Source organism: Microcebus murinus, chromosome 15 (assembly GCF_040939455.1).
Source record: "Microcebus murinus isolate Inina chromosome 15, M.murinus_Inina_mat1.0, whole genome shotgun sequence".
NCBI classification, from domain to species: domain Eukaryota; kingdom Metazoa; phylum Chordata; class Mammalia; order Primates; family Cheirogaleidae; genus Microcebus; species Microcebus murinus.
The window spans coordinates 23,824,544-23,836,807 of NC_134118.1; the positions used below are offsets into that span (position 1 = coordinate 23,824,544).

The 12,264-nt window shown below is 36.3% G+C and overlaps 1 protein-coding gene across 7 annotated transcripts in view; it reads left to right on the top strand.

Moving 5' to 3' along the window:
- The window catches only part of CARMIL1 (capping protein regulator and myosin 1 linker 1), a 318,790-nt gene that overhangs the window by 241,852 nt on the left and 64,674 nt on the right, over positions 1–12,264 (top strand). For all 7 annotated transcript variants that reach the window (XM_012741301.2, XM_012741297.2, XM_076010502.1 and 4 more), the window contains 2 exons: positions 617–748; positions 11,747–11,922. In XM_012741301.2, the coding sequence (XP_012596755.1) occupies positions 617–748; positions 11,747–11,922 (308 nt within the window). The remainder of the gene's footprint in view (positions 1–616; positions 749–11,746; positions 11,923–12,264) is intronic.

Sequence of the window (12,264 nt, forward strand, 5' to 3'; positions counted from 1 at the left end):
AGCTCAACTCTTATACTCCAGATGAGACATTAAGACACAAGGGAATAAGGTATTTTTCCTATGGCTTTAAAGTTGACAGAAGTGATCAAAATGGAGGTCTCCTAATCGCCAATCTTTTGTTTCATAGGGTTGCTGTGACTTATTGAGTAAAAATGAATGCCTCTTTTATTAATCTGGGCAAAGAGCCTTTGGTCGAAGATAGATTATCCAGGCTGGGTGTGGTGGCTCACACCTGTCATCCTAGCACTCTGGGAGGCTGAGGCAGGAGGATTGCTTGAGCTCAGGAGTTTGAGACTAGCCTGAGCAAGAGCAAGACCCCATCTCTACTAAAAATAGAAAAAATTAGCCAGGTGTGGTGGTGCCCGCCTGTAGTATCAGCTACTCAAGAGGCTGAGGCAGGAGGATCATTTGAGTCCAGGAGTTTGAGGTGAGCTAGACTGACACCACCAGGCTCTAGCCCAGATGACAGAACAAGACTCTGTCTCAAAAAAAAAAAAAAAAAAGATAAATTATCCCTAATAATATTTCTTCACCTTTTCATTAACTCTGCAATGACTCTGTGCTTACTAAAATATTTGTTTAGTTATTGAGAGGATACTTTTTATTTTTCTTACAGTTGTTACCAAATTTATACCATGTTGGTGGTGCGTCTTGGGAAGGAGCCACTGGTTTATTATCCAGTCCAATTCAGGAGACCCTGGAATCAATGGCTGGTGAAGTTACAAGAGTTGTCGATGAACAACTAAAGGTTTGTGGGTTTTGTTATTTAACTATGTGTGATAGCGTTTCATACCATACTATCTATGTTTCATAGATTTGTGGGGCGGTTCTGTGCATGTCAGACAGATACACCTGTGGTAAAAATTGAATACTATGTCTTTTCCAGCTTCACTTATAAGTTTTGGGATAACTTCTTACATACTTCAAGTAAAAATCAATTTCATTTTTAATGGTAAACCTCTAAGTGTACTTTATCTAATAGGTTGCCACTGATAAGGGAATGGGTGATTTCTGCTTAGACTAGGGCAGAAAGACAAGTATCCTTCAGGACAAATTATCTTCTTTTATTTTTTTTTAACTAATTCTTTTTTTTTGGAGGCAAGTTCTTACTCTGCCACAAGCTAGAGTACAGTGGTGGTATTACTGTTCACTGTAACCTTGAACTTCTGGGCTCCAGTGATCTGCTGCCCCAGCCTCCCAAGTAGCTGGGACTATAGACACACACCACCATGCCTGGCTAATTTCAAGTTTTTTTGTAGAGCCTGAGTTTTGCTATGCTGCCCAGGCTGGTCTTGAACTCCTGTCCTCAGTTGACCCTTCCACTTTGGCTTCCCAAAGTGCTGGGATGAGATACCATACCCAGCCAGGAAAAATTATCTTCCATTGTTACCTTTGATTTAGAGAATGGGAAACATGACAGGAACTGTAATTACAGTACCTAGATCACTGCTTATATGAGGAGCTTGCCACTAAGTAAATAGATAACAATCCTTGTAAAAAGCTGATTGAAAGACTAGGAAAGGCATTTAGAATACAGTTGCAAGGTACCCAAAATAGCAGAGACCTACCTATAGGCTCACTAACTGGAAAAAAAAAATAGGAAAAAAGTCTCTGAAATTTTTTAGGGGGTAGGGTAAACTAAGACTAGGTTTTTCTTAAGGTAACTTCAAAAAACAGCTACATCTGAGAAATTTTACATTCAGAAAGTTTACATTGTTTCAAATCTGTTTTTCAAGGATGCCTTAAAAACCTAGTATGAAGTTCTATAATTATTTGGTCTGTTTTCTTCTGAGAACACAATTTCCTCTGCTCATAGGGATTTGATATGCAACTCAATAAAAACTTTGCAACATGCTAATTACTGTCTTTGAAAATTAAGTTAATGAGAGAGAAAATGTTGTGGAGTTTTGAGGGGTTTAATTCCCTGTCTTCCTGTGCATATAATACAGAGAGACTCTTGTGGGTCATTTTTATTTTATTTAATTGTGGTTATTTTGAATCCATCCTGAGACAGATGGATAGAAAAAAGGACTGTTGAGTTCTGCCAGACCATTTGTTACCTAATAAATAGCACTTGTTTTATCCTTCATGAAGAATAAAATATGTAAGAAGGATACTTTCTTACATATTTAAAACAAAATCAGCCTTGTTGCGTATTTCTGACTACAAAAAATGAAACTTACTCATTGTGAAATGTTTAAACAATACTAACAAGGGGAAAAGAGGAAAGTAAAAATCATCTGAAACACCAAAGATAGTGTCGCTGTTAATATTTTAGTGAATTGCTGGACATTCTGTGCCTACACATACAATTTTATATGTATACGATCATACTATACACACTGATAATAACCTTTTTATATCTGGCACAATGTCATAAATACAGTTCTGGATAGCAATAATCATTATTTTTAATGGCTGCATGGTGTTGGGTTATATGAATAAACCAGCATAATTTATTTTCTAATTTCTGATTAATTCTGTTAGAGTCAATCCTTATAATTGATCCATTGCTAGACCAAATATTAATAGTACATATATGTTTTGTACTTTAATATATATTTACAAACTGCTGTCCAGTAGTACAGGCAATTGCTCATTTTGCTACATCCTCTGCAATACTGAGTATTTAATATTTCAATATTTTTCAATGTAAGTTGGGTGCACTGGCACATACCTGTTGTCCCAGATACTCAGGAGACTGAGGTGGAAGGATTGTTTGAGCCCAGGGGTTCGAGTCCAACCTGAGCAACGTTGTGAGACCAGACCCTGTGTCTCTAAAACAGGGATCCTTAAACTTTTTAAACAGGAGGCCAATTCACTGTCCCTCAGACTGTTGGAGGGCTGTTGGAGGGTGCGGCGCACATTCCACACATGTGCACTGTGGGCCCAGGACGAGTCGGCTGCTAAACAGGGTAGGCAACAGCGGCAAAAACACCCGGTGGGCCACAGTTTGAGGATGCCTGCTCTAAAAACGAAACAAAACAACAAAATTTTCAATGTAGTGAGTAAAAAATTAAAAATCTCAGTGTATCTTTTGGATTTCTTCAGTAACCTAGTGATTCATCAAATAATTTTATTATTTATTTGTATTTCTTCTTTTGTGAAGTACCTATTCATATCTATTGCCTAATTTTTTTCTTTAAAATATTTCTTACATACTAAGACTTGGCTGGCATTTAAATCAGCATGAAACATTGCAGCAAGACCTTCACTGTCAAAGAGCTTCCAATTGTCAATTGTTATTTCAAATGGGTCTGAATCACAAATTATCCCTTATACCTTTGGTGTCCATTTCCTTTTCATCTCATCAAATCTTTGAAATGGACTCCTGCCAGTCTTTCTTAGAAGGGAATAGAAGGCAAACATCAGCCAGGCGTAATGGCTCATGCCTATAATCCTAGCACTCTGGGAGGCCCAGGCAAGAGAATTGCTTGAGGTCAAGAGTTCAAGACCAGCCTGAGCAAGAGAGTGAGACCCCATCTCTACTAAAAATAGAAAAATTATCTGGGCATCATGGTGTGTGCCTGTAGTCTCAGCTTCTTGGGGGCTGAGGCAGGAGGATTGTTTGAACCCAGGGGTTTGAGGTTGCAGTGAACAGTAATGATGCCACTGCATTCTAGCTGGGGTGACAGCAAGACTCTGTCTCAAAAATAGGAAGAAAAAAAAAAAAAAAAGAAGGCCAATATCTGAAGTGCCAGGCATTTGAATTTTTAAGGGCCTGAAATACTATAAATATATTTAGGACCCAAAATATTTTAATGTAAATAGACATTCCCTACATTTTATTTTTGATGTTGACTTTTCTGACTCCTTGTTAAATGTTACCAGTTCTCCATTCATCAATGCTTTCTTATTTGCAAGTATCATAACATGCTTTTCTCTCATTCTCACTGTCTCCAAGTTCCCAGGTCCCCAAATGGCTTGTTTTTTCCTACTCACTTATTTTCAGTACTTTCAGTTTTTCTGAGTTTCAAGTTTCCTTCCTTTTGGGGACGTCTGGCATGAATCAGAGCAAATCCTTAACTAAACTTCTTAATTAAATGTTATTTATTAATTTTCTTTTAACTGGGTACACATTTAGTTTTTGATGCTTTCAGTAGAATATAGGCAGTTTGCTTCCTTTCTATTTCCTTTCAATTTACCTGAGAAGTGGACATCCTTTTGCCATTTAAAAAAATTTCCCCATTCATCTATTTATATAGCCTCTAATGCATTGATTTTCTTAAAATTATGTAGGAAAAATATCTTTTTAATACAATCAGATTGCAGTTTATTATTAAACCATTATTGCCATTATTTATTTCACTACTATTGTGATACCAAATTTTCCTGACTAAAAAGAATCTTTTTTCTATTTCCCAAATTTCCTAAAATTAACATGTGTGCTAGCAAAACCTAAAGTAGATGCGTTAGTTTGTAAAAACAGTTATGTTATTTTGTAAAAATAAGTTTTTATTATATTGAATAGGGGGAAAAAGGAAAACCAGGAGCTAGCAGGCCTAGATTTGTGTCCTGGTTTTGCCACTACCTGTGTGTCTAACTTGTTTGGACCAAGTTTCCTTGTGCAAGATTGTCTTAGTCTCATGATATTTGTTCCAGCTTTAATATTTGATCATTCTGTATCGTGGCCAGTGATAGACATTTTGAATATTGGATGAGAATAAGTTCAAATAGCTCTTTGAACCATCTTTCCAAAGGGTTATTTCAGAAAACAAAAAAAATGGCCAGATAAGCCACCTTCTTCAAACTTTCTGGAGCAGAAGAAAGCAATAAGTTTGGAGAAACTCGTCTTTGAAACAGGGGGTGTTTTCTCTGGACTGGCCTGATTTAGGTGTTTTTAAATGATATCTCTCCTCCTGTTTTCCCTCTTTTGATCCTAACATTTATTCCTGGAGTAATAGTAGATGAACAAGTGGGATTTGAGTGTTTTAACATAAGGAAACTTTCATTTTTCCCTTCTGGACTTAAATTTTAGGGTATTTGTTTTGGCCTGGCAAATTCTTGATTTCACTCAAGCATTCAATGGTAAAATACTTCACTGGTAAATTTCAGATTTACTTAGGATATGAGGCCTGAGGGATTAGGTGGCATATTGTCAACTATTAACTCAGTTTGGCCAGAAGAGTTCTCTGAGTTTTCTTTTTCTACACTTTATATTTTCTAAAGCAAGAGAAAAGAAGATTTCAGGGCATGTCAATATAGAACTTGTATTTGCTTGTAATGAATTGCAGCAAGTTATTGGCTCACTGCAAGAATATAGAAGGTCTGTCCGGAAAGTATTCCGCCATGTAACATGTTCTCATTATATTAACAGTGGCTGGATACTTTCTGGACAGCTCTTGCATGTATGAGCATAGCTGCCATCTTAAGGATGTTTATCCAATTTATTTTACAACTATTATGCTGGTTTCCTAATACTACTTGTTATTTATTTTTACAGTTAAGAAATATAGACTCTCATAAGTGTCATGAGGGAGATACATGAACAGGCCCGTTCACTTGACATTGTCTGAAGGTAGTAAAATACAGAGAGACTAATCAAAGGAAGAATATATAAGAAAAGTTAAGAAGCATGGATACAATGAGAAAGTTTAACATAAGCCTAATTTAGATTTCCAGAAGGAAAGAAAAGAGAAAATAGGGGAAGTTAACATTTGAAGAGATGGTGGCTGAGAATTTCAGGGATCGATGAAAGACCAGAATATTTTGATTCAGGAAGCTCAGTGAAACCCAGGCGGGATAGGTAAAAGCAGAGGCACATCTAGAATCTCCATAATGAAAAGGTAGAGAACACCAAAGACACTGAGAAGATCCTAAAAGGAGGCCAGTGTGGGGCGGCTTTTTTTATTACTTAAAAAAAAGACCAATAGTAAGACTGAAAGCTCGCTTCTCAACAGTTAATGGAAGCCAAAAGACGATGAAATAATATCTTTAAACTTCTGAGAGAACATAGTGTCAACCTAGAATGATATACCCAATGGACCTACTTTTTTCTTAAAATTAAGAAAAGGATAAAATTAAGACATTTTTATCAAAACAAAAACTAAGATAGTTTACTGTCACTATCCTACACTAAAACAACATCTAATGATATACTTTGGAATAAAGGGAAAATTATCAGAGAAAGAGAATCTGAGCTACAAAAAAGAATAATGAGCAGGGAGATGCCAAATATTGGTAAATATTAATAGAAACATTAACTAAATGAAACAAAGACATTAGTGTTTAATGTGCTATAAAATTTTAAAAAGCAAATAAAGCACTAGAAGTGAGCACATGAGTCAGTAGGAGGTGAGTTAAAGCAGTCCAACATCCTAGTTTTATTCTAGAGAAGAGTTAAGAGCTCAACATTAGACCTGCATTTTCCAACATGTTTCCCATTAACCACATGTGGTCATTTAAATTAAAATACAGATTTCCATTTGCACATTTCATGTTCAATAGCCATGTGTGGCTAGTGGCTCCCTCATTGCACAGCACAGATATTCCCATCATCTCAGAAAGTTCTATTGGACAGTGTTGCTTTAGACATGAAGTAAATATGCATGTTAAAATTTCTTATGTAACCACTAGAACAGAAGCACTAAACTGTGGTTGTTTGGCATTCCTAGAGGAGCATTAGGAAATATTGGGCTATATTTAGTTGTCACAGTTACTGGCAAGGGCAGCTGATAGTGATTCTAAACATCCTGTAATACATGGTTCAGTTTCACACCAGAGTAATTCATCCCACCCAAAGTGGCAATAGAAGAGACATCACTAGAGATAAAATATGTCAGTCAATAATGACAAATTGTCCAATTTTCTGGAAATATGTAACAATTTCAAGTGTGTAAGCATCTAATCATATGGCTTTATACACACACACATATGTAAATATAAATGAATGAATAAGTGGACAAAATTACAACAAAAAATTGACATTTGCCCATTGTGGTAGAGATCTTTAAAAATGACTATCAGTAATTGGTAGTTCAAGTAAATTAAGAAAGTAATGATAAAGAAGATTTGAACAACAGAAATTTCAGTTGTGATCTAGTACACCTATGTGATCAGTGCACAATAGGAGAATATCAGATTTTTTTAAGGGTACATGGAATATTTATGAAAAATGCCTATGAAGTCATTAAGAACAGCTTAACAATTTTCAAAGACCATATTCTCTGGTCCCATTTCAAATAATTTAGAAATTAAGAACAAAAAAACAACTAAAAGAGAAACTCACATTTATAAATTGAAAAATTACTTGTAACTCATGGATCAAAGGGGAAGGCAAGCATAATTTAAAGGATATATAGAATTGAACAATAATGTACGTAGTAATATCAGACACTGTGACATGCACCTAAACCAGTACTTAGAATGAGATGCATAGTCTTAAATAACAATACTGGAAATGAGGAAAGGCTGAAAACTAATGAGAAGCATAGCTAATTTAAGAAGTTAAAAAAAAAAAAAAGAAGTTAGGAGTCAGGCTCATAATGACTACAGCTTGCTTTCACATGTTTCACAGAGGGAGAAGCACATGCCACAAATTATTAGCTAGTAAATTTTAAGAGAAGGGTGTTTGTGGTCCTATTCTTTTAACTTTTTGTAGGTCTGGAAGTTTTTGAAATGGGGGGAAATGTAGTTCTTTTAAAATCAAGAATAAGGGAAAGATGTTCATTATCACCACTTCTATTCATGTTTGTACTGGATGTCTTAGTTAATGCAATATGACAATCAAAAAAATGAACAATATAAGAATTATTAAAAAATTGGCCATAATTTGCATATTTTATGTTGGCCTACATAGAAAACACAAAAGAATCTGCAGGTAAGTAATTGAATTAGTAAAGTAAGGTTTCCAGACATAGAGCAATATGTAAAAATCTATTACATTTCTACATGTTCAGCAACAATTAGTTAGAAAATATCATTAAAAATAGTCACCATATAAAGTAGCAACAGAAGAATGTAAAGTACCTAGGAAATAATCAAAGATGTGTAACACCTCAATGGAGAAACTTAATTGAAAGACTTGAAAGAAAGTCTAAAATAAATTAAAATATGTGTCATGTTTATGGGTAAGGAAAGTTATTGTCACGGATGTCAGTTTTTCCTAGATTCATCTATTATTTGATAACAATTCTAATAAACATTCCAATGGGTTTTTAATAGAACTTGAAAAAGCTGTTTCTAAATATATGGAAAAGCAGTGCTCAAGAATAGCCCAGACACAAGAAGAATAAGAAGATTGGTGGTCTTCGTCTACCACATGTTAAGATTTATGATAATTAGGGCAGTATGCAGAGGTAGATGAACCAAAGATACACAGAGATTCCAGAAATAGACTGTACATATATACAAACTTTAGAAATGACAGAGGTAGCATTGAAGATCAGTAGAGGCACTGTTCAGCATCCATGCTCAGTGAGTCCCTGGGCCTGCAATACTTTTTATATTTTCCTTAGGGATTGTTTCAAGAAATATGCTAGGCCCTGGGGATATAGGGTAAGACTTCACACTTGCTGTTAAATCCAAGTTCTGTATCTAGAGACTGGTGACCCTAGCTCTCCATGAACTTTCAAAATTATATGTAAAATTGAATACTAATTTTTCTGGATGAATATTCATCAGATTCTCAAAGGGGTTCCTTGGTCCCAAAATGTTTAAAATTCACTAGCTTCTTGACCATATTACATATTTGATCACTGAGTTTCCCACTGGGTATTATGACATCACCTAGGAGTATGTGCTATCAAATACAGCTTAGAGTATGAAGGGAATAGGGGGAGAAAGAAAGCTTCTCAAAGAGAAATACTGAGCTGAGTATGGGGGAGTACAAATGATTTGTTCTGGCTATAGAGGGAAAAAAGATAAAAGGAGGGATCTAGGCTAAGAGAACAGTGTGTGCAAAGCATGGAAACAGAGCCTGGATCATGTGGGGGAACTGCAACTGTGATTGGATTATGATTTGTTATAAAGGAAATATAGAGATATGGCAAGAAATGAGGCACGAAAGTTCTGCATCTGCCAGATATATTTTGTGAGTTTTTATTCTGTGCTAAAGAATAATTGGACATATTTCCACTTTTGTGGAAATATCAAGGAGGAGATTTGGAGACAGATGTGGTGGAAAGAATTGAGGTAGGTCATGTCTAGGGAGACTTACAGATTTCTGACTTAGTTTGATGCCATTCCTCACAATAAAGAACTTAGCAGGAAAGGCTGATTATGTGGCTGTAGTTGTTATTGTTTGGGTGGGGGAGGGGAGGACAACACATATTGACCTTTCCATGGCGGAAGATCCTGGTGGCAGTGCTCACTGGGCTGTATCCTATGTGTATTATGTCATATGTATTATATAGGTGACTGTAAATAAATATTTAGTTGAGACTCATTAGAATATAGGTAGTAATTGGAAACCATGGGAAGGAAGAACAGGGTCTGCTATGCAGAGAACCATGGGACTTGGAAGGATATGCTGCATTCTTTCTCCCAGCCCTGCACACAAAGTCTACCTGGCTGCCTTAGATACCTTTAATCAAGGGAACAGAGGAAGAAACTTTTAGGTGAGGAAACAGAGAGGAAGAGGACATTACTTTGACCAATGATCAGAGTATTAGATGAAGATGGACAGTGTAGGAAACAGAAGACCTAAGTCCCCATCTCACCACTTTGAGTTACCTGCTGAGTGACCTTAAGCAATTCACTTATCTCCTCTGATCCTCAATTTTCTCATGTATAGAATGGGGGTGCTAAAATCTACCTTCACTTACAGAGTTGTTATGTGGATCATAGGAAATCATGGATGAAATTATTTAGTAGAGTGTAAAGTGCCTCATTACGCTTTCGATCAGTATAGGGGTAGAGGTGGTGGTAGGGAACTAACACCAAAATGTCTGTTGAATTGAATGCCTATGGCAGGCTAAATTCCTTTTTACAGGGTCAAAGTTATGCAATCATGGATTTGCACAGCAGAAAGAGGCCTTAAGTAATTTTATAGGTGCAAATGCAGAGATCTGCAAAGGTTATTCACTTAACATTCCGCAGCAGTTTCACATCGGGGCTTACACTGGAAGCCAGGCCTCTTCTCACTGGGTCTGGAGTTCATTTTGACTAAATTAGCACTGTCTTGCAGGGAGACTTTTCAGAAATTAACTAATATGCTGATGAACATGACAGAATTAAAACAGTATTGATACCTGAGGTTGTTCTTATCAGTAGTGCTGGACTCCTACTCAGTGTGGAACACAATGTGTTTATTCCGATGCCAAAGAGGAAAGTAATTAGCCTAAAACTGATTTATTTGTATCTCTTGCAGATGGTTGGCCTAGGGACTTTCTTGAAATAATGTAATAATTCAGTGATTATTCAACCAGAGTTATAAGAGGAACAGAGCACTGTCAAAATGGAAATGGCTTTTGGACACTTCTCAAGTGGTTGCTTCCCATCCTCTTCCTCTGGTTTCTACACAATCCTTATAATCAGCCTACTACTCTATGGCTTATCCTGCAGTGTACTGAGGCATTTTACTAATGGGAATGTGCTTTGCATTTGAATATGTGAGCAGATATACCCCTGTACAAGTCTTTCAATAATAGTGCTTCATTGGTTCTTGTTCACACTGGAACAGTAAAAGGATCCAAGCCTGGCTTTCAAAAGCTAGGTTCTTATCATTAAGAATAGAGCCTCAGAAATCAGATTAATAATAATATCTGTGATATACTGAGCTTTCATCGAGTGCTAGAGACTCTACTGAACAACTTACATATGTAATATTATTTAATCCTCAGTAATCCTATGATGTCAGAAATTCTTTTTATTAATATTGCCTTTCATAGGTAAAGAAAGTAAAATTGAAAGATGAGTAGCTTTGCCCAGTGTCACTCAACTAGGTTTCATATTTAGGTCTGACACTAACGCTGATGCCCTTTTCCCACTTTTTGGCTATATCATCCATCTCTGGCAAATCATTTAACTTCCCTTAGTTCACATTCTTCAACTATAAAATGGAGATCACATGAATAGCTGCTCTACCCATCTTCACAGATGTTGGAAAGATAAAATGTGCAGAAACAGTTTTCAAATTCTAAAGTGTTATATAAATATGTTTTGACCATTACTATGAATGCTGTTTTATAAAGTGCTCTGTAAATGTTTTTGTCTGTTATTATTCATATTATTTATTGTTGTCATAATAATCTTATCTAACACTAAGCATTTTCTTTTTAAAAAGTAAAATTGGCTGTAGTTTCTGTGATTTTTTTCTGCTACAGCTGTTAGAAGAGAGCAATTGAATGGTTCCCTAATTTAGGGTTTCTGTGATTTGCAAAATCTCACAAGCATTCCAATCTGATGTATTTTCTAGGGATATATGTAACTTTATTTTCTAGTCTCAGGAAGAACAATCTGATGGGATAAATTGTTGTATAAAGGCTTGATATTTTTGTATTTTTCAATCTTCTTCTTACTGGCTTTGTGTTAAGTAGAGCTGCCACACCATAACACTTCAGATGCCAGCGTGAAGCTCGCGTCGTTCTGCCAAGTGTCTGATTTAAAGTGATTACCAGAGATCAGGGATCATCCAGCAGTCACAAGTCATGCCAGGGCAGCTCAGAATCCTTGGTTGTGCCCCGGGACTCTATTGTGTCGCTGTTCTCTGAGGCTCGATGTCATATATAACCACCTTTCAGTTTTATGGCGGGCGCCTCTGGTGCAGCGTCATCATCTCTTCCACTCCACTTGTGCTGCATTGCAGGCATTGCTTGAGTCCATGGTTGATGCTGCCGAGAATCTTTGTCCCAATGTGATGAAAAAAGCCCACATTCGACAAGACTTGATTCGTGCCAGCACCGAAAAGATTTCCATTCCACGTACCTTTGTAAAAAATGTCCTGTTGGAGCAGTCTGGAATTGATATCCTTAACAAAATTAGGTAGGTTTATAATGTTAATAAACCTAAGATCTGCAGTTTCTGTGAATGCAGTCGAGGCAGTTGTAAAGAGGGTTATTGTTGGCTTTATCCATATAGAATGTGTTTAGGCATGTTTAATAGGCAGAGACTGTATATAAATATAACTGTGCATAATGCAGAGGTTTTTTACATTTCCAAAATAAAATGACCACGTAAATGCCTGCATTACTTAAGAGCATAGAGTTATCTACTCTCTTTAAGAGCTTTATGTTTAAGAGGGGGGTACATGTTTGTAACCCCTATTTGCTGCTTCTGAAGTTTATCTTTCACCTTTACAAAGCACTAGCTTGAAGATAGAGATCC